General features: G+C 48.2%; 1 protein-coding gene across 1 annotated transcript in view; it reads right to left on the reverse strand.

The window, feature by feature from the left end:
* FNTB (farnesyltransferase, CAAX box, beta) overlaps nucleotides 1-27,172 on the reverse strand; it is a 117,691-nt gene that overhangs the window by 90,011 nt on the left and 508 nt on the right. The window contains exons 2-3 of the mRNA XM_038765432.1: nucleotides 20,537-20,616; nucleotides 10,796-10,878 (exon numbers count right to left, since the gene is read on the reverse strand). Coding sequence (XP_038621360.1) covers nucleotides 10,796-10,878; nucleotides 20,537-20,616 — 163 coding nt within the window. The remainder of the gene's footprint in view (nucleotides 1-10,795; nucleotides 10,879-20,536; nucleotides 20,617-27,172) is intronic.

The following is a 27,172-nucleotide window of genomic DNA, read 5'->3' on the forward strand; positions in this document are numbered from 1 at the left end:
GCTCAATAAGTACGATTGAATAATAAAAATGGCATTTATTAAGCGCTTACTATAATAATAATAATAATAATGATGGCATTTATTCCTCCTCCCCCTCCCCCCACCTTACCTCCTTCCCCACCCCACAGCACCTGTATATATGTATATATGTTTGTACGTATTTATTACTCTATTTATTTATTTTACTTGTACATATTTATTCTATTTATTTTATTTTGTTAATATGCTTTGTTCTCTGTCTCCCCCTTCTAGATTATGAGCCCGCTCTTGGGTAGGGACCGTCTCAATATGTTGCCAACTTGTACTTCCCAAGTGCTTAGTACAGTGCTCTGCACACAGTAAGCTCTCAATAAATACGATTGAATGAATGAATTTATTAAGCGCTTACTATGTGCAAAGCCCTGTTCTAAGCACTGGGGAGGTTACAAGGTGACCAGGTTGTCCCATAGGGGGCTCACAGTATTAATCCCCATTTTACAGTTAAGGTAACTGAGGCACAGAGAGGTTAAGTGACTTGCCCAAAGTCACACAGCTGACAAGTACTATGTGCAAAGCACTGATCTAAGCGCTGGAGAGGTTACCAGGTGATCAGGTTGTCCCACGAGGGGTTCACAGTCTTAATCCCCATTTTACAGATGAGGTCACTGAGGCCCAGAGAAGTGAAGTGACTTGCCCAAAGTCACACAGCTGACAATTGGCGGAGCCGGGATTTGAACCCATGAACTCTTGCCACTGAGCCACGCTGCATAATCATTCTCTCATTCATTCCATCGTATTTATTGAGCACTCACTGTGTGCAGAGCACTGGACTAAGCGCTTGGAAAGTACAATTCGGCAACAGATAGAGACAATCCCTACCCAACAATGGGCTCACAGTCTAGAAGAGGGGGAGACAGACAACAAAACAAGTAGACAGGCATCAAAACAGATAAATCATCATCATCATCATCAATCGTATTTATTGAGCTCTTACTGTGTGCAGAGCACTGTACTAAGCGCTTGGGAAGTACAAGTTGGCAACATATAGCGACAGTCCCTACCCAACAGTGGGCTCACAGTCTAAAATAAATATAATTATAGATATATACACATCATTAATAAAAGAAATAGGACAATAAATATGTACAAATAGATAAAAGGCTGTGGGGCGGGGAAGGGGGTAATAATAATAATAATGAAGGCATTTATTAAGCAGTGACTATGTGCAAAGCACTGTTCTAAACACTGGGGAGGTTCCAAGGTGATCAGGTTGTCCCACGGGGGGCTCACAGTCTTCATCCCCATTTTACAGATGAGGTGACTGAGGCACAGAGAAGTGAAGTGACTTGCCCAAAGTCACACAGCTGACAATTGGCAGAGCCGGGATTCGAACCCATGACCTTTGACTCCAAAGCTCGGGCTCCTTCCACTGAGCCCGCTGCTTCTCTAGGTGGTGAGGCCAAGAAGGGGGGAGACGGACATCAAAACAAGTAAACAGGTATCAGTGGCATGGTAAATAAAAAGAATTATAGATATAGATTATAGAAGATAATTATAGAAAATAATCTATATATAGATTAGAGAAGCAGCTGTGGCTTAGTGGAAGGATCATGGGCTTTGGAGTCAGAGGTCATGGGTTCGAATCCCAGCTCTGCCACTTGTCAGCTGTGTGACTTTGGGCAAGTCACTTAACTTCTCTGGGCCTCAGTTCCCTCATCTGTAAAATGGGGACTAAGACTGTGAGCCCCGTGTGGGACAACCTGATAACCTTGTATCTTCCCCAGCGCTTAGAACAGTGCTTTGCACATAGTAAGCGCTTAACAAATACCATCATTATTATCATATATGCACATCATAAATAAAAATAAATAGAATTGTAATTATAAATATGTGATTATATACACTAGTGCTGTGAGGCAGGGAAGGGGGTAGAGCAAAGCGGGTGAGTCCGGGCGATGGAGAGGGGAGAGGGAGCAGAGGAAAAGGTGGCGCTTACGGTGTGCAGAGCAGTGTACTAAGCGCTTGGAAAGTACAATTCAGCATTAAAGAGAGATAATCCTTGCCCACACCTTAATAATAATAATAATAATAATGACATTTGATAAGTGCTTTCTATGTGCCAGGCACTGTCCTAAGCCCTGGGGTGGATACAAGGGCTGCTTGACTCCCAAGCAGCGTGGCTCAATGGAAAGAGCATGGGCTTTGGAGTCAGAGGCCATGTGTTCAAATCCCAGCTCCGCCAACTGTCAGCTGTGTGACTTTGGGCAAGTCACTTAACTTCTCTGTGCCTCAGTTACCTCATCTGTAAAATGGGGATGAAGGCTGTGAGCCCCCCATGGGACAACCTGATCACCTTGTAACCTCCCCAGCGCTTAGAACAGTGCTTTGCACATAGTAAGCGCTTAATAAATGCCATCATTATTATTATTATTATACAAGCAAATTGGGTTGGACACAGTTCTTGTGACGATGATGATTATGGTATTTGTTAAGCTCTTACTATGTGCCAAGCACTCTTCTAAACACTGGGGTAGATATAAGCAAATCGGGTTGGACAAAATCCCTTTGACAATGGTGATTATGGTATTTGTTAAGCTCTTACTATGTGCCAAGCACTATTCTAAGCGCTGGGATAGATACAAGGTAATCAGGTTGTCCCACGGGGGGCTCACAGTGTCAATCCCCATTTTACAGATAAGGGAACTGAGGCCCAGAGAAGTGAAGTGACTTGCCCAAGGTCACTCAACAGACAAGTGGCGGAGCCTGGATTATTTATTATTTATTTATAATTCATCTATCTATCTATCTATCTATTTATTTATTTATTTATTTATTTATTTATTATTTTATTTTGTTAGTATGTTTGGTTTTGTTCTCTGTCTCCCCCTTTTAGACTGTGAGCCCACTGTTGGGTAGGGACTGTCTCTATATGTTGCCAATTTGTACTTCCCAAGCGCTTAGTACGGTGCTCTGCACATAGTAAGCGCTCAATAAATACGACTGATGAGGATGATGATGATTAGAACTCATGACCGTCTCGCTCCCAGGCCTCTGCTGTGGCTTCTACACCATACTGCTTCCCAAGGCTGCTTGAATGCGAAGGCTGCTTCTTCTTCCACTCTCAGAACGGAGAGGGAGGCACACTGGAGGGAAAGCCATGATCGCTGAGGTCGAGGCTCTAGTCTTCCCGGAACTGTAGTAGAAATGATATTTTTTGGACGCCCATAACAGAAGCACAAGGGAACCAGCATGGCCTAGTGGAAATAGTACAGGACTGGGAATCAGAGGACCGGGGTTCCAATTCCAGTTTTGCCACTCGCCTGCATTGCGGCTGCGGGCAAGTCACCTTAATTCCTCTGTGCCTCAGTTTACTCATCTGTAAAATGGGGATTAATACACTTGTTCTTCCTCCCCTTTAGACTGAGCTTCCTAAGGGACAGAGTCTATGTCTGACACTTGTCTGCTGTGAGGCCTTGGACAAGTCACTTCACCTTTCGGTGCTTCAGTTACCTCATCTGTCAAATGGGGATTGAGAGTGTGAGCCCCCCGTGTGTACAGCGCCTGGCACATAGTGAGCACTTAACAAATGCCATAATTATTAATTCTTCTTAATATGATTTTCTATCTAACCCTGTGTATAGTACAGTGCTCGCCACAGAGTAAGCCCTTAACAAATACCGCAGTTGTTCCTGTTAAGCACAAGACACAAGCAGAGAAGCAGCGTGGCTCAGTAGAAAGAACCCGGGCTTTGGAGTCAGAGGTCATGGGTTCGAATCCCAGCTCCACCACGTCTGCTGTGTGACCTTGGGCAAGTCACTTAACTTCTCTGTGCCTCAGTTACCTCATCTGTAAAATGGGGATGACGACTGTGAGCCCCACGCGGGACAACCTGATCACCTTGTATCCCCCCCCAGCGCTTAGAACAGTGCTTTGCACATAGTAAGCGCTTCACAAATGCCATCATTATTATTATTATTATTATTAAGACACATTCTCACCCCACAATCAGGTTACGTTCTAATGGGGGTGGGAGAGAGAGACATTCAGCAGTGAAGAATCAGAAAAAACAAAATTGAACATTTAATCACTAGTACTGAGGATGGACATTAATAAAGTGCTGGAAGCTGTTGAAGAGTTGGCGAGATGGGGAAGGCTTTGGTGAGGGAGGTGGGGTTTTAGGAGGGCTTTAAAGCTAGGATAAGGTGGGAGACGCCTTCTTCCACTCCCTCTCCCTTCTCCATCGCCTTGGATTCATACCCTTTATTCACCTCGCCCTCAGCCCCACAGCACTTATGTATATATCCGTCATTTATTTTAATGTCTGTCTCCCTCTCTAGACTGTAAGTTCCTTGTTTCATGGTATCTGTTAAATGTTTACTATGTGCCGGGCACTGTAGTAAGCACTGGGGTTAGATAGAAGCTAATCAGGCCAGACGTAGTCCATTGTCCTACGTGGAGCTCAGGGAACATTTCGACCAGATGTTACTCTCTCCCACGCACTTACTACAGTGCTTTGCACATGGTAAGCACTCAGTAAATACAATCGATTGATTGGTTGCCACCTTGCTGGCCCAAGCACTGGTCATATCCTACCAAGACTACTGCATCAACCTCCTTGCCGACCTCCCTGCTTCCAAATTTTCTCCTCTCCAGTCCATGCCGCCCTTTGTTTCCCAGCCATTTTCCTAAAATGCCATTTTGTGCGCTCCTTTCTGCTCCTCAAAAACCTCTAATGGTTGCCCATTCCTGTCTGTATCCAGCAGAAATTTTTGACCTTCAGTTTCGAGGCACTTTTTTCCCCTATTTATTCTCTCTTTTCTCCCACTACACCCCAGCTCACATGTTTTAATCCTCTCTGGGCAGCGTGTGCCTCTCTCAAACCATTCACTATACTTCATTCTCATCTCTCTCACTAGTGATCTCTTGCTCACAGCTCTCACTTCTGCCTGGAATGACGCTCCTCCTTCACATCCAGTGGACCACGGCTCTCCCCATCTTCAAAGTCCTTCGGAAGTTACATTTCCTCTAGGAGAACTTCCCTGATTAATTTCTCATCTCCCCACCCTATTTCCCCGACCACTTCAGCATTTTCGCGTCACCTAAGCATGTTGACACTCACCTTCTCCCTCCAAATGCTGTAGCACTTACATATTTCTCCCTGCTGTGGCTTCCCCCTACTTGCTATTTATTTTAATGTTGGTCTCCCTCACCAGACTGTAAGATCCTTGGCCACAGGGATTGTATCTACCAACTCTATTGTGCGCTCCCAAACGCCAAACTCGTAGTGGGCAGGGAATGTGTCTGTTTATTATTGTTAATAATAATCATCATCATCTTCATGGCATTTGTTAAGCACTTACTATGTGCCAGGCACTGTATTAAGCGCTGGGGTGGATACAAGCAAATCGAGTTGGACACAGTCCTTGTGATGATGATGATTATAGTATTTGTTAAGCACTTATTACGTTCTAAGCACTGGGGCAGATGTAAGGTAATCAGGTTGTCCCACGGGAGACTCACAGTCAATCAATCAATCAATCAATCAATCGTATTTATTGAGCGCTTACTATGTGCAGAGCACTGTACTAAGCGCTTGGGAAGTACAAATTGGCAACACATAGAGACAGTCCCTACCCAACAGTGGGCTCACAGTCTAAAAGGGGGAGACAGAGAACAGAACCAAACATACCAACAAAATAAAATAAATAGGATAGAAATGTACAAGTAGGATAAATAAATAAATAAATAAATAGAGTAATAAATATGTACAACCATATATACATATATACAGGTGCTGTGGGGAAGGGAAGGAGGTAAGATGGGGGGATGGAGAGGGGGACGAGGGGGAGAGGAAGGAAGGGGCTCAGTCTGGGAAGGCCTCCTGGAGGAGTCTCAAACCCCATTTTACAGAGGAGGGAACCGAAGCCAGGAGAAGTGAAGTGACTTGTCCAAGGTGACACAGCAGACAAGTGGCAGAGCCGGGATTAGAACCCATGACCTGACCGTATTACACTCTCCCAAGTGCTTAGTGCAGTTCTTTGCACACAATAAACGCTCAATATATACAATTGAATGAACGAATGAATACCTAGTACAGTGATCTGCACACAGTAAGCACTTAGTAAATATGATTGATTGACTAGTCGAATACAAGTATAAGAATAAATCCTGGAGGGGAAGCCTCCAGGAAGTCTTTTCACCGCTCCGGGTAAATAGTGCTTCGAAATAAACCATCACAGCCTCCTCAGGGTTCAAAAGGTTGGCAAGAGGGCAAGCAGCGTCGCATGGGCTGGGGAGCCAGAGGTCGTGGGTTCTAATCCCGGCTCTGCCACTTGTCAGCTGTGTAACCTTGGGCAAGTCACTTCTCTGGGCCTCAGTTCCCTCATCTGTAAAATGGGGATGAAGACTGTGAGCCTTACGTAGGACAACCTGATTACCTCAGTGCTTAGAACAGTGCTTGGCACATAGTAAGCGCTTAACAAATACCAACATGATTATTATTAAGGTGGCAAGACCAAACTGAGGCCCTCAACACACTCGCTACTGAATTCAACACACTCACTCCCCTCTCCCTTCAGCGACCTCGGGCTACTAACCCACAGCCCTGGCCCACTCCCGCCTCCAATCGCTTTGCTCAATAAATATGATTGATTGATCGATCAATCGAAGGAGGCCTTCCTGAGCAGGATGTCCTGCGGCACTGGTGGTAGAGGTAAAGCCCAGAGTCCGGTGGGGGTCTTTCGGGAGCTCTGAGCCAGAATGACTCAATCCCTGCCCACCCTCTGCTGCGCAGAGAATCAGACTAGTGGCACCTGATGTTCTGTAGCCCGGGGAGGGAGGCCGTAGCTGTGGCAACCACACACTTCTCCCCAGTGTCTCAAAAGCTGGACAGGCTCACCCTGCCTCTTAGTCCTTCACTTGCTGCACTGGAGAGGGGTTCTGGAGAACCCAAATGGGGTGGGAGCTGGGCCTTGGGGGTTCTGGTTCAGAAGGAGCAGCCCAGTCTGGAGCTATCCTTCTGTCTTTGTCATCGCAGAGCAGCCGATTTGTGAGTCATCCATTTAGAGGTGGGAACTGAAGCCTTGTGAGTGGATGAGTCCCCGAAGAGAGTGAATGTAGAGGGAGAGGAGCAAAACACGGAGAAAGGGGATGAAAGATGGAAGAGAAATCAGTAAAGGACCCTGAGATGGAGTGGTCAGTGACGGGAACGCGATTTGCATAAGAGGAGTTTGGTAGGATTACAGATTTGTCTGGGCGTCCTATTAAATCTACCAGTCCTTAGCAGAAGGGGTTGGAATACGACCCAACGTGGCACCATTTCTCCTGATGCTGGTCTGGTGCCCACCCCTCTCCTTCCCCTCTGCGCATCTGTGCAGCCATGATGAAGGCACCAGTGCAGCCCCGCTGGGCCAGGCAGTGGCCACAGGGTTCCCCAGTGTGGGACTGGGGTTGGGGGGGATCACCCCTGCCCTGGACCCTGCTGGCCTCAGGTGATTTACATTTGGTCAGAGAAAGGAAAGAACAGGAAACATCCTATTTCATCTTCTCCACCCGCTTCGAGCCAGGGGGTTCCGGTCCTGGCGAGGAGCGAAACTTTTCCTGCTTTCCCCCTCTGGCCGCCGCCTCGGTGGGAAGATGAACCTCAGTTGGCAGGAACCCGCCCGAGGAGCCTGGGGGAGCCACTTTGGTTTGTTCCACTTTCCGTCTTTGATGCGAGGGAAAGAGGATTCCCTGCTCTGGATCCTGGACTGACATGTGGGAAGACATGTTTCAGTCCCTCCATCCCTGCTGGAGTGACCTCTCTGTCCCCTGGTCCGGTGGTGGAAATCACAGCTGCACATGTCCCCCTTCACCCACACAGTCCCTCCGCTGGAAGGGTCACAGCCCTGGGACAGAGCTGCCTCAGTTTTGGAGGAAACCCCCATGTGCCCCAATCCGCACTCCCACAGTCGGCCTGAGTCCCTTCCTCCTATGGAGCCGCACAGGAATTCCCACGTCCCTCTTCCCCAGCACCGCCCCCTCAGAAGTTCCTGTGACCGAGTAGTATAAACCACGATGATAATTATCATAGTATTGAAGCAGCATGGCTCAGCGGAAAGAGCACGGGCTTTGGAGTCAGAGGTCATGGGTTCAAATCCCGGCTCTGCCAATTGTCAGCTGTGTGACATTGGGCAAGTCACTTAACTTCTCTGTGCCTCAGTTATCTCATCTGTAAAATGGGGATTAAGAATGAGAGCCCCCCCATGGGACAGCCTGATCACCTTGTAACCCCCCCCGTGCTTAGAACAGTGCTTTGCACATAGTAAGCCCTTAATAAATGCCATCATTATTATTATGCATCAAGCACTGTACTAAATGCTGGGGTTGATACAAGATAATTGGGTAGGAAGTCAATCAATCAGTAGCCACCATAAACTGCTCATTTATCGAATCGTCTTTTTTAAAAAAGAAAAAAACAATAACGGTATTTTTAAGCACTTACTATGTGCCAGCCACTGTACTAAGCTCTGTGAGTAGATACACAGTAATCAGGTTGGACACCAGCCATGTCCCACGTGGGGCTCACAGTCTTAATCGCATTTTACAGATGAGGTTACAGGCACAGGGCGCTTAGTACAGTGCTCTGCACACAGTAAGCACTCAATAAATACGATTGATGATGACAGGGAAGTTAAGTGACTTGTCCAAGGTCACAGCAAACAGGTGGCAGAGCGGGGATTAGAACCAAGACCCTACAACTCCCAGTCCTGTGCTTTTTTCACTAGGCCAGGCTGCTCCTAGACTAGATATCTCTACTGCACTCCAATCTTAATGGGCCATCATTAATGTCAGCTGTGTGACTTTGGGCAAGTCACCTAACTTCTCCGGGCCTCAGTTACCTCATCTGTAAAATGGGGATGAAGACTGTGAGCCCCACGAGGGACAACCTGATTTCCCTGTATCTACCCCAGCGCTTGGAACAGTGCTTGGCCCAGATTAAGTGCTTAACAAATACCATTATTATTATTATTAGTCCAACAGCTAGCACAATAGGCTAGTCCAGGCCAGTGTGCCAGGTGCACAGTTAACAAATACCATAAATAGGGCAGGGAGGGAGTTTGATTCTCTACATTCTTAATATAGTGCCCATAAAAATCACCATTGCAGGAGAGTAGAAACCATTCTCGACAAATGCACAACAGCAGCAGAGCCACGACTTCAAGGTCAAAGGGTGTGGAGGGGCTTCAGTCCCGGTTGGAGGGACGGGCAATCTCTGGAATAGGATCTCAATGCTAATCCAACTCTACCCTGCTTCCCGGAGGCCCGGTCAGTGGGCTACAGGTCACAGGTCCAGGGATACAGTGGTGTGCCATTTACTAGCCAGTTGTTTTCCCATCAACGAGGGCAATTTTCAGACAGTGGAACCTGAAGGCAGCTGTCTTCCAGCTGGCAGATGCCCGGTCGGGGAGCCCATCTGAGAGGTCAGAGGCCCTTCCCGATAGCTCGGACTCAGCGGCGCCAGTTGGTTACTAAAGCTGGATCGAGCCCAAGATGGGATCGGGGTTATGGATGAAAAACACTCAGCACCTTCATCGGTTCCCTTCCCTCAGCCCACTGGCACCTTCAGGTCTCTCCCTTTGTTCTGTTTTGGAAAAGTTTCCAGCGAGCCAGACTTCCTATCTTCAGCAATAGCTTTTACCAGAGGATCTTTTATTAAAGAGCTCGCCACTCAACATTTCAACGGGCTTGCCAGGGGAAAGGACAACCTGGAAAACTCTGGAAAAAAAGCACCATTCATCCCAGGGGAACCGTGAACAACAACAAACCATCTTCTGGGGTCAACCATGCTTTCACTCGGCACCGAAACACACTTATCTCTCCAGAGGGATATGGTAGATGCCTCCCTGCTGCGCAGCATGATTCTTGAACCTTGAGGGCAGACCGTGATCCGACTATACAACTAAAGAAGCAGCGTGGCCTAGTGGATAGAGCTTGGGCCTGGGAATCAGAAGGACCTGGGTTCTAATTCTGACCGCCACTTGTCTGCAGTGTGGCCTTTGGCAATTCACTTCGCTTTTCTGTGCCTCAGTTACCTCATCTGTATAATGGGGATTGAAATTTTGAGCTCCGTGTGGGACAGGGACTGTGTCCAACCTGATTATCCGGTAACTACCCCAGCGCTTAGAACAGTGCCTGGCTCATAATAAGCGCTTAACGAATACCATAAGAAACCCATCCAAAAATGCAATGAAAAATAATGGGAATGGAGAAAAGGGAGAAATCCTGGGAGACTGCTGGATAAATCTCTCTGTATATATGTATATATGTTTGTACATATTTATTACTCTATTTATTTATTTATTTATCTTACTTGTACATATCTATTCTATTTATTTTATTTTGTTAGTATGTTTGGTTTTGTTCTCTGTCTCCCCCTTCTAGACTGTGAGCCCTCTGTTGGGTAGGGACTGTCTCTATGTGTTGCCGACTTGTACTTCCCAAGCACTTAGTACAGTGCTCTGCACACAGTAAGCGCTCAATAAATACGATTGATTGATTGATTGAATACCACTGTGGCCCCGAGGTACCCCACCCACTGGTTGAACACACACGCACGCACACACGAACACACACTGCACACCCTTTGCTCACCACATCCCTCTTTCCCTCTCTTGCTGACACTCTAAATTAACCATCCCCCAAAATATACCCGGGTAGACATACCACTGATGGTGAAATTCATATCGTTTGTGTGAATCTGTGAGTGGTGTGTGGTTGACAAGGCCAATAAGAGTCCCACTGTCCCCACTCTACTGTGCACACACAAATACCATACCTTGCGGTGCCGTCATGTTGTCGTTTCCAGGACTTGGTACTATTTTCACTTTGACTCCTCGTCTTGCGATCCCGGCAGATAATCTGCTGATAAAGAGGGAGATCCCCTTGGGATGGGGTGGGATGGGATGGGATGGGGGGTTTGGGCTTCGAAGCCACAGTGGCACAAGTTTACAGAGCCGCATAAAGAACTCAACCCCGGCTCTAAAATGGCCCATTATAATGAGCATATCCACCATTGATGCTCCATCGATGAGTTTGTCTACTTTCTGCAGAAGCATTCTTCTTTCTCTTCATCCCAGCTTACCACTGTGAAAACATGTGGGCTTACGGTGGTGCCCAAGTCCCCTCTGAAGACAGAAGCCCTCTTTGCAAGAAGGCGTAGCCACTGCCCGTCTCCACGTACTGTACTTCTTTCACTAATCTTAGTTTCACATGGTGCCGTGATATTGACTCCATCCTTGGCCAGTTAGGACTGCCCTTCTTATAAAGGCCGATGACTGCTTCTCTCTTCATGCAGTGTCCTGATACTGCAAGCTGGGTTGGTTATTTACTTAGTACAAATCTTTTTTCTGCCCATTTTCTTGACAACCCGACAGTCAGTCAATTAATCACTGAGCGCTTAGTATGTGCAGAGTACTGTACTGAGCACTTGGGAAAGTACAATGCTACAGATTCAGTGGATACATTCCTTGCCCATAATGACCTTACAGTCTAGAGGGGGAGACAGACAATAATAATAATAATAATAATGGCATTTATTAAGCACTTACTATGTGCAAAACACCGTCCTAAGCACTGGGGAAGTTACAAGTTAGTCAGGTTGTCCCACGGGGGGCTCACACTCTTAATCCCCATTTTACAGATGAGGTAACTAAGGCACAGAGAAGTTGAGTGACTTGCCCAAAGTCACACAGCTGACAATTGGCGGAGCCGGGATTTGAACCCATGACCTCTGACTCCAAAGCCCATGCTCTTTCCACTGAGCCATGCTGCTTCTCTATTTGAATTAATATGAATGAGCAATTTATAAAGCCTCAGTCTCGGTTGCGATTGTCCCACCAGTGGGTAGGAGTGGATCTGGTTTTGTGTCTGGTTTTTCCTCTAGACCGTGAGCTCGTTGTGGGCAGGAATGTGTCTGTTTGTTGTTCTACTGTACTCTCCCAAGAGCTTAGTACAGTGTTTTGCACCCGACAAGCGTTCAATACATACAATTGAATGAATGAATGTGTCTTCCTGCTCTCTTGACCTGCAGATCCTGTGGGGAATGGTGGCAGCCAGGAGAGTCATGAAGGAAGGCCCACATTCCCATATCTATCCCGAAAACCTTGGGGTTGGACTCCTGGGTTTGGGTCTGGTTTTGGAGAGGAAGACGGGCCCAGGGTACAGCATCAATTAATGAATCCCTGTAGAGAATGAAAGGTACAGAAACAGTACTGGGGATGATTTAGTGTTGACAAGAATAAGTGGAAGTAGTAGCAGTAATAGTATTTATTAAGCACCTACTCTGTGCGAAGTACTGTACTAAGCATCGGGGAAGAAACGAACAATAGCTGTAGTTGTAGCGAGAAATGACAGGAAATTGGATAAAGCCCAGGCCATATGTCTCTGATCTTTCTTACACCGCTCCTCCGTATCATCTGTTTCAGAAACTCCACTCAACCCCCATCCCGTTTCTCTTCAGGGGTGGTGAAGAGATTGACATTTTACACTTAGAAGTTATTTTAAAACAGTTTTTTCTCCCACTTACGTATATACCTACAGCACGTATGTGACATACCTTGAAATTATATACTGTAAATTACTTATTTATATTATTGTCTATCTCCCCTGCTAACCTGTAAAATCACTGTGGGCTGGAAAGTTGTCTTTCATTCATTCAGTTGTATTTATTGAGCGCTTGCTGTGTGCCGAGCACTGTACTAAGCACTTGGGAGAGAACAATATACCATAAACAGACACATTGACTGCCCACAAAGAGCTTACAGTCTAGAGGAGGAGACAGACATTACTAAACATATAAATTATAAATAAATTAACAGGGTTTCTGGCCTTCATGGGCTCACATTGTAAGAATAAGGTAGGGGGTGGGAGAAAAGGGGAACTAGTCAGCAGATACATACAGAAAAAATAAAGCAATAAGACCACAGGAATGACATAAATGACCAGGGAAAGGATAGATTCAAAACCGTAGTGTCTTCCAACTCTGTTGTACTGTACTCACCCACAGTGCTTAGTACAGTGCTCTGCACACTGTAAGCACCCAATAAATAATATTGGTGATAGTATTTATTAAACACTTTCCATATGCCAGACATGCTAAGCACTGGGGTAGAAATAATGTAAATAGATCAGACACAGTCTAAGGGGAAGGGAGAAGAGGTATCCCCATTTTAAAGATGAGGAAATTGAGGCACAGAGGAATTAAATGACTTATCCAAGGTCACAGAGCAGACAAGTGGCAGAGCTTGGGATAGAACCCAGGTTTCCTGACTCCGAGGCCACTGCTCTTTTGCGGGGGAAGCAGCGTGGCTCAGTGGAAAGAGCACAGGCTCAGGAGTCAGAGGACATGGGTTCTAATCCCGGCTCTGCCACTTGTCTGCTGTGTGACCTCGGGCAAGCTGCTTAACTGCTCTGTGCCTCAGTTACCTCATCTGTAAAAGGGGGGTTAAGACTGTGTCTCTATATGTTGCCAACTTGTACTTCCCAAGCACTTATACAGTGCTCTGCACACAATAAGCGCTCAATAAATATTGATTGATTGATTGACAACCTGATTACTTTGTAATAATAATAATAATAACGATGACATTTATTAAGCGCTTACTGTGTGCAAAGCACTGTTCTAAGCGCTGGGGAGGTTACAAGGTGATCAGGTTGTCCCACGGGGGGCTCACAGTCTTCATCCCCATTTTACAGATGAGGTAACTGAGGCACAGAGAAGTGAAGTGACTTAATAATAATAATGGCATTTATTAAGCGCTTACTGTATGCAAAGCACTGTTCTAAGCACTGGGGAGGTTACAAGGTGATCAGGTTGTTCCACGGGGAGCTCACAGTCTTCATCCCCATTTTACAGATGAGGTACTGAGGCCCAGAGAAGGGAAGCGACTTGCCCAAAGTCACACAGCTGACAATTGGCGGAGCCGGGATTTGAACCCAAGACCTCTGACTCTTTTCCACTGAGCCACGCTGCTTCTCTACTATCTACCCCAGCGCTTAGAACAGTGCTCAGCACATAGTAAGTGCTTAACAAATACAGTAATTATCATTATTATTATCCACTGGACCGCCCTGCTTCTCAACGGGTCTACGTTCCCTTGGATACCCAGCTGGGGTGAAGAGGGTATTTCTCACAGCGTTCAGAAAGTAGGTAATTCTGTAAAAACAAGCTAGAGTCGGAGAGCGTGAAGGCAGCCCGGAATACGGTGTTATTCGGCAGTTTCACTGGGGAATTTGGTCTGTCTCGCCAAAGATCCAACTCTGTTGCCATGGCAGATCCCTAGGGATGGGCCTTCACTTGCTATCCATCACTTGCATCATTCACTTGCTATCACTTGCTCCCCAGCGCTTAGAACCTTGCTTTGCACATAGTAAGCGCTTAATAAATGCCATTATTATTATTATGTATCTGAAGGAGCAGGCTCAGGGTGAGTCATCCACCTCCCTTTGGGGAAAGAAGCAGCTACTCTGACGGTCACCTAAGTGCCAGGAGGTTTCCGGGTCTGGGTGAGGATAACTCATTTCCCATTGTGCTCCCGCGCCACTCGACTCCTGTTCGATCCCAAGTAGTTCAGGGATGATGGAATAGGAGCCCAGAGAGACAGTGGAATGAAATCACCCTACCGCAATTCTGAAAGAACAAACCAGAGACCAACGTGACTAATTAGCCCACGGGTGCCCGCTGAAATAGTCTCTTGCAGTGGTAATAGTATTATTGAGCACTTACTTTGGGCAGAGCACTGTACTGAGGGCTGGAAAAGGATACCCAGGTGAGAATTAGACATAGCCGCTGGGCCTCTGTGAAACAAAACACTGAGACAACATAATAACTTAAAGCTGACCCTAAAACTAAGAGGTGAAATTTTGTATTTCAGGAGCTGCAGTTTCCTAGAACATTATGCAAAACTTTGTAAAACTTGCCTTGACACTAGAAATGTTCTCATTAAATTTTCAAATGATAGGAGTTGAAGTTGAAATATAAGAGTGATTCTGAGTGGCATTCCAAATAACATTTAAGTAATGTTTTAGACAACTTGTGAGCCCTTATTGGGTAGGGACCGTCTCTATATGATGCCAACTTGTACTTCCCAAGCACTTAGTACAGTGCTCTGCACACAGTAAGCGCTCAATAAATACGATTGAATGAATAAAAACATGGACAAGTTTACAAAATAAAAACAAAAAGCTGTAGGATACCGTGGCTAGAGGAGCAGAATTTTGGGATTGGGAGTCAGAGGACGTGTGTTCTAATCCCAGCTCCACCACCTGCCTGCTGTGTGACCTTGGGCAAGCCGCTTAACTTCTCTTTGCCTCAGTTACCTCATCTGTAAAATGGGGATGAAGACTGAACCCCGTGTGGGACAACCTGCTTAACCTCTCGGTGCCTCAGTTCCCTCATCTGTAAAATGGGGATTGACTATGAGCCCCCTGTGGGATAACCTGATCACCTTGTAGCCTCCCCAGCACTTAGAACAGTGCTTTTCACATAGTAAGTGTTTAATAAATGCCATCATTATTTTATTTATTTATTTACCCCAGCACTTAGAAAAGTGCTTGGCACATAGTAAGCGCTTAACAATACCATAATTATTATTTAAATAGTCCATTTATTCACTTTACATACTCTTAATATTGAGTGGTACCTATCTTTTTTGTCTATATATCTGCACCTATGTATGTGTATATCTATATCTATATATATTCCTATTGCGGGTAAGCAATTTATGGCTGCCTGTTTCTCCCATTAACAATGATAATTATAGTACTTGTTAAGCACTTACTATGTGCCAAGCACTCTCCTAAGCACTGGGGTAAATACAAATTAGTCACTTTGGATACAGTTCCTGTCCAGCACTGGGCTCACAGTCCAAGTAGGAGGGAGAGGATTTAATCCCCATTTAACAGACGAGGTAACTGCAGCACAGAGGAGCTAAATGATTGCCCAAGGTCACACAGCAAACCCGTGGCAGAGATAGAATTAGAACCCAGGACCTCTGAATTTTGGGCTTCTCGTGGAGTCACTCAGCCGTAGTGGAATCAATCAATCAATCAATCATATTTATTGAGCACTTACTGTGTGCAGAGCACTGTACTAAGCGCTTGGGAAGTACAAGTTGTCAACATATAGAGACAGTCCCTACCCATCAGTGGGCTCACAGTCTAGAAGGGAGAGACAGAGAACAAAACCAAACATATTAACAAAATAAAATAAATAGAATAGATATGTACAAGTAAAATAAATAAATAAATAAATAGAGTAATAAATATGTACAAACATATATACATATATACAGGTGCTGTGGGGAAGGGAAGGAGGTAAGACGGGGGGATGGAGAGGGGGATGAGGGGGAGAGGAAGGAGGGGGCTCAGTGTGGGAAGGCCTCCTGGAGGAGGTGAGCTCTCAGTAGGGCCTTGAAGGGAGAAAGAGAGCTAGCTTGGCGGATGGGCAGAGGGAGGGCATTCCAGGCCCGGGGGAGGACGTGGGCCGGGGGTCAATGGCGGGACAGGCGAGAACAAGGCACAGTGAAGAGATTAGCGGCGGAGGAGTGGAGGGTGCGGGCTGGGCTATAGAAGGAGAGAAGGGAGGTGAGGTAGGAGGGGGCGAGGTGATAGACAGCCTTGAAGCCCAGGGTGAGGAGTTTCTGCCTGATGCGCAGATTGATTGGTAGCCACTGGAGTGTTTTGAGGAGGGAGTAACGTGCCCAGAGCGTTTCTGGACAAAGATAATCCGGGCAGCAGCATGAAGTATGGATTGAAGTGGGGAGAGACACGAGGATGGGAGATCAGAGAGAAGGCTGATGCAGTAGTGCAGACGGGATAGGATGAGAGCTTGAACGAGCAGGGTAGCGGTACGGATGGAGAGGAAAGGGCGGATCTTGGCAAGGTTGCAGAGCTGAGACCGACAGCTTTTCGTGACAGCTTGGATGTGAGGGGTGAATGAGAGAGCGGAGTCGAGGATGACACCAAGTTTGCGGGCTTGTGAGACGGGAAGGATGGAAGTGCCGTCAACAGTGATGGGAAAGTCAGGGAGAGGGCAGGGTTTGGGAGAGAAGACAAGGAGTTCAGTCTTGGACATGTTGAGTTTTAGGTGGTGGGCAGACATCCAGATGGAGATGTCCTGAAGGCAGGAGGAGATGCAAGCCTGGAGGGAGGGGGAGAGAGCAGGGGCAGAGATGTAGATCTGGGTGTCATCAGCATAGAGATGATAGTTGAAGCCGTGGGAGCGAATGAGGTCACCAAGGGAGTGCGTGTAGATCGAGAACAGAAGGGGACAAAGCACTGAACCTTGGGGAACCCCCACAGTAAGGGGATGGGAGGGGGAGGAGGAGCCTGCAAAAAAGACTGAGAATGAACAACCGGAGAGATAAGAGGAGAACCAGGAGAGGACGGAGTCTGTGAAGCCAAGGTTGGATAGCGTGTTGAGGAGAAGGGGGTGGTCCACAGTGTCGAAGGCAGCTGAGAGGTCGAGGAGGATTAGGATAGAGTATGAGCCATTGGATTTGGCAAGCAGGAGGTCATTGGTGACCTCTGAGAGGGCAGTTTCCGTGGAATGTAGTGGACGGAAGCCAGACTGGAGGGGGTCGAGGAGAGAGTTGGTGTTGAGGAATTCGAGGCAGTGCGTGTAGATGACTCGTTCAAGGAGTTTGGAAAGGAATGGTAGGAGGCATATGGGACGATAACTAGAAGGTGAGGTGGGGTCAAGAGAGGGTTTTTTTAGGATGGGAGAGACATGCGCATGTTTGAAGGCAGAGGGGAAGGAACCAGTGAAGAGTGAGCCGTTGAAGATGGAAGTTAAGGAGGGAGGCCAAGGGGAGCACGCTACAATTTTAAACCACTGTGGTCCAGTACAGGCAGGGCACGTTGGGAGTAAGAGTCCTGGGAGTGGTGGTGGAAAGGTGGAAGGATTCCCAATGGATTCTCTGAGCTATGGTGGAGTGTTCCCCACTGCAATAAGGAAAGATTAACCCCAAAGAGGAGGGTAATCCCGGTGGTCAGCGGTGAGGCGGACTGTAATAATAATAATAATGATGGTATTTGTTAAGCGCTTACTATGTGCCAAGCACTGTTCTAAGCACTGGGGTAGATAACAAGGTTATCAGGTCATCCCACGTGGAGCTCACAGTGGAAAGAGCACGGGCTTGGGAGTCAGAGGTCATGGGTTCTAATCCCGGCTCCGCCACTTGCCAGCTGTGTGACTTTGGGCAAATCACTTCACTTCTCTGTGCCTCGGCGACCTCATCTGTAAAATGGGGATTAAGACTGTGAGCCCCACGTGGGACAACCTGATCACTTGTATCCCCTCAGCGCTTAGAACAGTGCTTTGCACAAATTGAGTGCTTAACAAATACCATCATTATTATTATTTAATACCCATTTTAAAGACGAGGTAAGTGAGGCACAGAGAAGTTGAGTGACTTGCCCAAACTCCCACAGCTAAGTATAGACCTTAGACTGTAAGTTTACTATGGGCAGGAGACATGGCTACCAACTTGGTTGTATTGTACTCTCCCAAGCACTAAGTACAGTGATCTGCACACAGTAAGCGCTCAATAAATATCACTGACTTATTGATGAGCGGTGAAGTGAAGTCTCTCGGGTCATAGCCCAGGATTACACTATTAGCCTTTGCTGTCCTGTCAGTACTGTGAAATATCATGACTTTTCTCTTTTAAGTGCATGTGGGGCTAGGGGTGGAAGAGTCACTGAATCTTACCCCCCCTAATGCTTGCTGGAAAACTATTTCCCTGGAATAGGTTGGGAAACAGGATCCTGCAAGGAAAGGCTTTCTCCGGTTTAAGGAATCTTGCCAGGACAGCATGCAAACGATGCTCTGTGAGGCTTTAGTGCTTCCACTGCAGAAGCTGATGCGAAAACCGCTAACGGTGCCCAGCAGGAGACATGTGAATATTATCTACTATTTCTTCTCTGATCAATAAGAAGTAGTTGGAAAGCATAAAGTGGGGCAGACTGAAGGCAATTAGGCTGAATTACTTGTCTGTGTTTCAAGTTGGGGGAAAAGGAGAGAAATCACACCAGGGTGAACTTCAGTTTGGCTAAGTGGCTTTGGCTGTATTTCTCAAGGAAAATCTATTTAGCATTCTGTCAGTTGCAGAGTAGAAAACACACTGCTTTTTCTGGCCTCAGATACCAACTTAGTTATGCCTTTGTCTTTTGGCTTCAGATACCAATTTAGTTGTGCCTTTGTTTTTGTGGGAGGGCGGCGTTTTGGGTGGGGGTGTTGAGCCTGGCACAGAAACAAAAGCAGTAATTCACCCAGGTAATTCTACGCAAATTCAGAGGATGGGTTTCTTTTGTTTCTAAAGTAATAAAAGTAGCAATACAGTTCAGCAGGATTTCCTCCCCTCTTTATTACAGATTTAAAAGCTCCTTCTGAAATACAGCTCTTCGTGGCATGGGAATGGAGCTTCCACCCCTCTCCGATCTACTGGAAAATGTAACCCCAGCTCAGAAATGCAGCTCAGCACTAAAACAGTCAACTACAGCATCATTTAATTAGTAGCATCTCAATCAATCAATCGTATTTATTGAGCGCTTACTGTGTGCAGAGCACTGTACTAAGCGCTTGGGAAGTACAAGTTGATCCAGGGATGCGGGCGGGGAGGGCGGAGTCTGGGCAGGCCCTATGGATGCTTGAAAGGGATCCAGGCATAAAACGCATCTGGACTTCTTTGCCTATGCTTTACCCATCCCCTCAGCATCTCACAGGAGCGACGGGAATACAAGTTATTGCTGGCACCTTGCCCATCCCTGCTTCTAACAACATGTGTTTCAAGAGTTACTCTACTCTGAAAGTAAACATTTTGCTAACTGCTAAGTTGCTGCACTAACGGAGCAGCCCTGTACCAACCTTCTCGCTGGCCTCCCTCCCTCCAGGCTCTCTGCCCTCCGCTCCGTACTTCATTCGACCGCCCGGATCATTTTCCTATCATCCTGCACGCTGCTTGCCGCTGCTCAAAGCCCTCCAGGGTTGCCCACTCCACTCCGCATCAGAAAGAAACTCCTGACTAGCGCTCTTCAATGCACATCTGCTCTCCTCTCCCACTACACGCCAGCGTGCCCTCTTTGTTCCATTCGAGCCAATTATCTTCTGTACCTCATTCTCACTTCTCCCACTCCTGACCTCTCACTCATACCTCTCCCCTTGTCTGAAGCTCCCTCCCACTTGAAACTGGACAGACCCCAGCTCTTCCCATCTTCGAAGTCCTTGAGCTACAATAAAGAGAGTCTCTATTAAGCACTTACTGTGTTCAGAGTACTGTATTAGGTCCTGGGAAAGAATACCCAGGTGGTAATTAGGCATGGGCCCTGTCCCTCTGTTAGGGGGGTAGAGATGTAACAAAACACTAAGACGATATGAAGAAATCACATCCCCTCCAAGAGGACCTCCCCGAAAAACCTCTTATCTCCCCAGGTTACATTCCTCCTCAACTGCCACTTTGGAACCACCTAAACACTTATGTACACAAAACCACCCAGGGCCCTCACGTACAGATCTTACGTGCGCTATTAAGCAGTAACTCATGGACACACGCCCTTCTTCCTCCTGCCCGTAAGTCTCACCCGTTTCAATGTCCGCTCCTTGAAGGCAGGGATCATAACTCTATTTACTCCCAAGTATTAAATCCACTGCTCTGCAAATAGCAGGCACCGAGGAAATACTGCTGACCCTGTCATTACTCCAGTGGAGACAGCACGGGTAAGACTCAGGGCATCTGAGTTCTAGCCCCAAGTCTGCAACTGGCAGGATGCGTGCTGGGACTATGCCAATGGCACTGCAGGTTTGTCCCTTTTTCTCCTAAAATCTTCATTGGAGATACAGTCCACTTCCCCGCCAAGTGGGTGGGCTATAAAAATTGCCTCTGTTGGATAGAAGCAGCCTGGTCTAGTGGCAAGACTACGGGGAGTCAGAGGAGGTGGGTTCTAATTCCGGCTCCACCACTTCTCTGCTTTGGGACCTGGGGCAAGTCTCTTGACTTCTCTGTGACTGTTACCTCCTCTGTAAAATGGGAATTAAGGCTATGAGTCCCATGAAGGACAGGGACTGTGTCCAACCTGATTGCCTTGTATCTACTCCAGAGCTTAGAACAGTGTTTGGCACATAGTAAGCGCTTAACAAATACCGTCATTATTCATTATTGTTGTCATTCTAGGGGGATGCCTGCATGAATTGGAGAGGACACATCTTTCCATCAGAAAGCAAGCGGTAGGAAACTCTAGCCACTCAGCTCATCCCAGCCTGGAGGGATATTTTCCTCATGCCATAAGCCATGCGACTCGTTGGCCGACCCGAATACGTGAGATGGTATCGCCGGCCGAGCCGAAGTCGAAGAAGTTATATTTTATATATCAGGAAGCTGGAAGGACACCACAGATTATTTGATTTCTTTTTGTGGAGAGTCCTTTTTGCTCTGGGTCGTCCCAGATGACTTTCCCTTGCTAACTGGGCAAGCTAGTGGCATGCAGAGTCCACTGAGTGAGCCTCAAGCCTGAGCTGGAAAACCTGGGCAAAGAAACCGACTGTGGATAGGGTGGTTTGTGCAGTGCTGCTTGCGCTCTCTCCTCCTCTCCAGTTGTGTTCCCGCTGGGGCATGGAGTGCCACAATTAAATAATTGAGCAGAAGTGCCTCACGCTGTGAAATGCAACGCAAAATATTTTTTTTTAACTATACAGACCCTGTTTATAGCTGAAGGAACTGCTGCAGAGTGCTAGTGCTGAACTTTGGTAGCTCTGAAATCTTTTCTGCCCATGTTAGCGATGGGCCTGTCCAGCTTGCAGGTTGCCCTAGGTTGGTTCTTTGGTCCAAAACCTGCAGTGCCAGTGAAGTACAATAGGCAAACCTGTTCTTTGTCCACTGGGTACCACTCTCTGCCATCCTTACCACAGATGCCAGGGAACACCCAGAGAGGGCTCAAGGGGCTCGGCTCCAGCACGGCTTAGTGGCTAGAGCCCGGGCCTGGGAGCCAGAAGGTCCTGGGTTCTAATCCCAGCTCTGCCACTCGTCTGCTGTGTGACCTTGGGCAAGTCACTTCACTTCTCTGGCCTTCAGTTCCCTCATCTGTAAATTGGAGATTGAAACTGTGAGCCCCACATTCATTCGTTCAATTCTATTTATTGAGCGCTTACTGTGTGCAGAGCACTGTACTAAGAGCTTACACGGGACAGGGACAGTGTCCGACTCAATTTGCTTGTCTCCACCCCAGTGCTTAGTACAGTGCCTGGTCCCGAGTAAGCACTTCACAGATACCATCATCATTATTATTATTACCAACTCTGTTGTGCTCTCCCAAGCACTTAGTACAATGCTCTGCACACAGTAAGAGCTCAATAAATACCATTGATTGGTTGACTAATATATTCCCAAGGGACTATGATTTTTCAAAAAGCGGTATCATCATCGGTAGGTAAAAATGGCATTACTGCAGCTCACTCCCTACAACTTTTCCTCACCCCTCTCCCAACACGCCCCAGATCACACTTTTCATGCCTTTCAGGCTATGCTATTCACTCTGCCTTTGCCGTTTCCACCCCTTCCTTCTTCTTTGCCCTCCCTTCTGCTAAGAACTCTCTCCCTACCCCTGATTTGGCTGTGGAGGGAGTCCAACCCTGCCTCCTCCCCATCTCTGCTAGTAGTGCTGAAATGGAACCTGAAGTAAACTTAACAAAGGGTACATTCACTTCGATAGGTCAGCTAAAAAACAGTCAGTCTTTGAGGAAATCACCATACTCTGCTCCGTTCATAAAGATTGCTTGGCTTTGTGATACCGCAAAGCAAAGCACCACCAAATCCTTCACATCTGTCAAACTGCGACTCTCCCAATCTACAAGGGCCTTGTGAAATCCCATCTCCAAGAAGTCTTTGGGATTCATTTCTCCTCTCTTCACCCTATTTCCACCTTTCCTGCCACTTTAGCGTTTCCGTGTCGCCTAAACACTCACCTCTAAGGCAGTTCTTTATGCCCTCTTCCCCTGCAGCTGAGTAAAATGGGCAGCCTGGCTGAGAAACCCTGCGCCTGCCCCCCCTAGAATGCTCGGTGTGCAAAGAGTGAGGGGGGAAGTGTCTAAAATCTGTTGCTGCATCTCCCTGGCTCCTCTTCACCTAAGCGCTCAATAAATACGATTGATGATGATGATGATGAAGAGAACACACCTGGGATTTTGAGTCTCACTTCCCTGCATGTTCTCGGCCCCCCTTGGCTGTGGCCGAGAGAAAGCAGTTTGCTTCTTTCCCTGCTACGTGGGGCTGGCACTGGCTCCCCGCTGCGCCATCATCATCATCATCAATCGTATTTATTGAGCACTTACTATGTGCAGAGCACTGTACTAAGCGCTTGGGAAGTACAAATTGGCAACATATACAGTCCCTACCCAACAGTGGGCTCACAGTCTAAAAGGGGGAGACAGAGAACAAAACCAAACATACTATCCCGTCCCTCTTTCCTCCGCCCCGGCGGTAATGAGACCAGCATCTGCAGCAGGACACCTCGTAGACCCTCGGGAAAGCTAGTGCTATGGATGCCTGTCTACTTGTTTTCATTCATTCATTCATTCATTCAGTGGTATTTATTGAGTGCTTACTGTGTGCAGAGCACTGTACTAAGCGTTTGGGAAGTACAAGTTGGCAACCTATACAGATGGTCTCTACCAAACAGTGGACTCACACTCTAGAAGGGTGGCGGGTGTGGGGGCGGGGGGTTTCTGTCTCCCACCTTCTAGACTGTGAGCCCGCTGTGGGCAGGGATTGTCTCTGTTGCTGAATTGTACTTTCCAAACACTTAGTACAGTGCTCTGCACACAGTAAGCGCTCAATAAATATGATTGAATGGTTGGGGTAGCTGTTGGTCTGGACTCTGAATCACAAGGAGAAGTTCTGCTCCTCTAACCACAGCTCCCTACCGACTTTTCTATACTTGTCCTTGTCTTTTATGCTGTTTTAGTGTTTCGTTGTCTCTTTGCTCCCAACGTGTTTGTCTTCAGATCTCTCCTCATCCGATATTTATACATCATGAGCCCCTCGAGGGGCAGAATCAATGTCTAATTCCCACGTGAATGTTCTCTCCCAGCATTTAATAAAGTGCTCAGCACACATAAGTGCTTAATAAATACTTCCATTACTACTGCTACTGCTGCCACTCCTACTACTCTCCTACGACTACTCTTGCCTGAAAATTATTTTTCAAGTCCGTCTCCCCTGCTAGATTGCCTGTTTACTTGTTCTGAATTGTATATATCTAGAATTCTATTTATTTATATCGATGCTATTGGTGCCTGTTCACTTGTTTTGATGTCCGTCTCCCTCCTTCTAGACTGTAAGCCTGGTGTGGGCAGGGATTGTCTCTCTTTACTGCTGAATTGTACCTTCCAAGCGCTTAGTACAGTGCTCTGTAAGTGCTCGATAAATACGATGGGATGAGTTGAATGAATGAGCAGATTGAAAGCTCCTTGTGGGTTGGAATCATGACTACTAAATCTACTTTACTCTTCCAAGTGTTTAATACTGTGTTCAAAATCAGGCAGGCATTCGGTGTTTATTTTGATTTGATTGATTTTCACACAGGTACAGTGAGGCCCAGGGAAGCAGTGACTGTTACCCAGTTAGTTTCCCAGAAGTAAATCACAATTTGGGGGCAGTCAGTAGCTAAACCACCATCCTTGGCTTGGGTCTGACTTGCCTTTGGGAGCCACCCATAGACCCTACCAGGGGTCTCCTGGCCAAGCCCCCTGCTGTAATAATAATAATAATGTTGGTGTTTGTTAAGCACTTACTATGTGCATTTTTCCAGGTGGGGGAACTGAGGCCCAGGGAAGTTAAGTGGCTTGCCTAAAGTCACACAGCTGACAATTGGTGGGGCAGGAATTCGAACCCATGACCCATGCTGCTTCCCTAGTAGGTGCTGCTGCTGTAGCGGTAGATCAATCAATCAATTGTATTTATTGAGCATTTACTGTGTGCAGAGCACTGTACTAAGCACTTGGGAAGTACAAGTTGGCAACATATACAGTCCCTACCCAACAGTGGGCTCACAGTCTAGAAGGGGGAGACAGAGAACAAAACCAAACATATTAACAAAATAAAATAAACCGAATAGATATGTACAAGTAAAATAAATAAATAAATAGAGTAATAAATATGTAAAACATATATACGTATATACAGGTGCTGTGGGGAAGGGAAGGAGGTAAGATGGGGGGGATGGAGAGGGGGACGAGGGGGAGAGGAAGGAGGGGGCTCAGTCTGGGAAGGCCTCCTGGAGGAGGTGAGCTCTCAGTAGGGCCTTGAAGGGAGGAAGAGAGTTAGCTGTAGATGACTTCAAGGTACAGCTCCAGTGCCAAGCAGGGCTGGGGGAAGCTATGGAGATGAAAGAAGGGCGCCCTGTCTGGGCGCAGGACCAGGGGTCCCTGCGTCACCTTGCACTCCAGCACTCTCTGATGGCAACCTTTCCCATGCCCCATGGGGCAAGGATCCCCAGGCCAGAATAGGGGTCGCGCCAACAGAGGGCCAACTCCCTTCTGCCAGCCTGTGCCCCTCCCCAAGCTACCTCTCTCCTCCCTTTGCCACCTCGTGCCCCTCCCTGCCACTAGCCCTCCTTCCTCCCCCTTGCCAGCCCGTGCCCCCCCTGCCACTAGCCCGCCTTCCTCCCCCTTGCCAGCCTGTGCCCCTCTGTGCCACTAGTTCTCCCTCCTCCCCGTCTCAGCCTATGCCCCTTCCCCCTCTAGCTCTCCTTCCTCCCTCTCCAGCCTGGGCCCCTCCCTGCCACTAGCTCTCCCTTCTCCCTCCTGGTCTGTGCCCCTTCCCCCTCTAGCTGTCCTTCTTCCCCCCACCCAGCGCTCCTCCCTCCCCTTGCCAGCCTGTGCCCCTCCATGTCACTAGCTCTCCTGCCTCCCTCCTGCCAGCCTGTGCCCCTCCCTGCCACTAGCACTTCTGCCTCCCTCCTGCCAGCCTGTGCCCCTCCCTGCCACTAGCACTTCTTCCTCCCCTTGTCCAGCCTGTGCCCCTTCCCCGTCTAGCTCTCCTTCCTCCCCTGCCAGTCTATGCCCCTCCCTGCCACTAGCTCTCCTTCTTCCCCCGACCCAGCTCTCCTGCCTCCCTCCTGCCAGCCTGTGCCCCTCCATGTCACTAGCGCCTCTTCCTCCCCTCTCTCAGCCTGAATCCCTTCCCCCTCTAGCTCTCCTTCCTCCCCTGCCAGCCTATGCCCCCGCCTGCCACTAGCTCTCCCTCCTCCCTCCTGGCCTGTGCCCCTTCCCCCTCTAGTTCTCCTTCTTCCCCCCACCCAGCCCTCCTTCCTCCTCCTGCCAGCCTGCACCCCTCCCTGCCTCTAGCTCTCCTGCCTCCCTCCCGCCAGCCTGTGCCCCTCCATGCCACTAGCGCTTCTTCCTCCCCTCTCTCAGCCTGTGCCCGTCCCCCTCTCGCTCTCCTTCTTCCCCCACCCAGCTCTCCTGCCTCCCTCCTGCCAGCCTGGGCCCCTCCCTGCCTCTAGCTCTCCCTCCTCCCTCCTGGCCTGTGCCCCTTACCCCTCTAGTTCTTCTCCCCCCACACCCAGCCCTCCTTCCTCCGCCTGCCAGCCTGTACCCCTCCCTGCCAATAGCTCTCCTTCTTCCCCCGACCCAGCTTTCCTGCCTCCCTCCTGCCAGCCTGTGCCCCTCCATGTCACTAGCGCTTCTTCCTCCCCTCTCTCAGCCTGAGTCCCTTCCCCCTCTAGCTCACCTTCCTCCCCTGCCAGCCTGTGCCCCCGCCTGCCGCTAGCTCTCCCTCCTCCCTCCTGGCCTGTGCCCCTTCCCCCTCGAGTTCTCCTTCTTCCCCCCACCCAGCCCTCCTTCCTCCTCCTGCCAGCCTGCGCCCCTCCCTGCCTCTAGCTCTCCCTCCTGGCCTGTGCCCCTTCCCCCTCTAGTTCTCCTTCTTCCCCCCACCCAGCCCTCCTTCCTCCTCCTGCCAGCCTGCGCCCCTCCCTGCCTCTAGCTCTCCTGTCTCCCTCCTGCCAGCCTGTGCCCCTCCATGCCACTAGAGCTTCTTCCTCCCCCTCTCAGCCTGTGCCCCTTCCCCTTCTCGCTCTCCTTCTTTGCCCACCCAGCTCTCCTGCCTCCCTCCTGCCAGCCTGTGCCCCTCCCTGCCACTAGCTCCCCTTCCTCCCTCCTAGC

The sequence above is a fragment of the Tachyglossus aculeatus genome, chromosome 23 (assembly GCF_015852505.1).
Source record: "Tachyglossus aculeatus isolate mTacAcu1 chromosome 23, mTacAcu1.pri, whole genome shotgun sequence".
Classification (NCBI taxonomy): domain Eukaryota; kingdom Metazoa; phylum Chordata; class Mammalia; order Monotremata; family Tachyglossidae; genus Tachyglossus; species Tachyglossus aculeatus.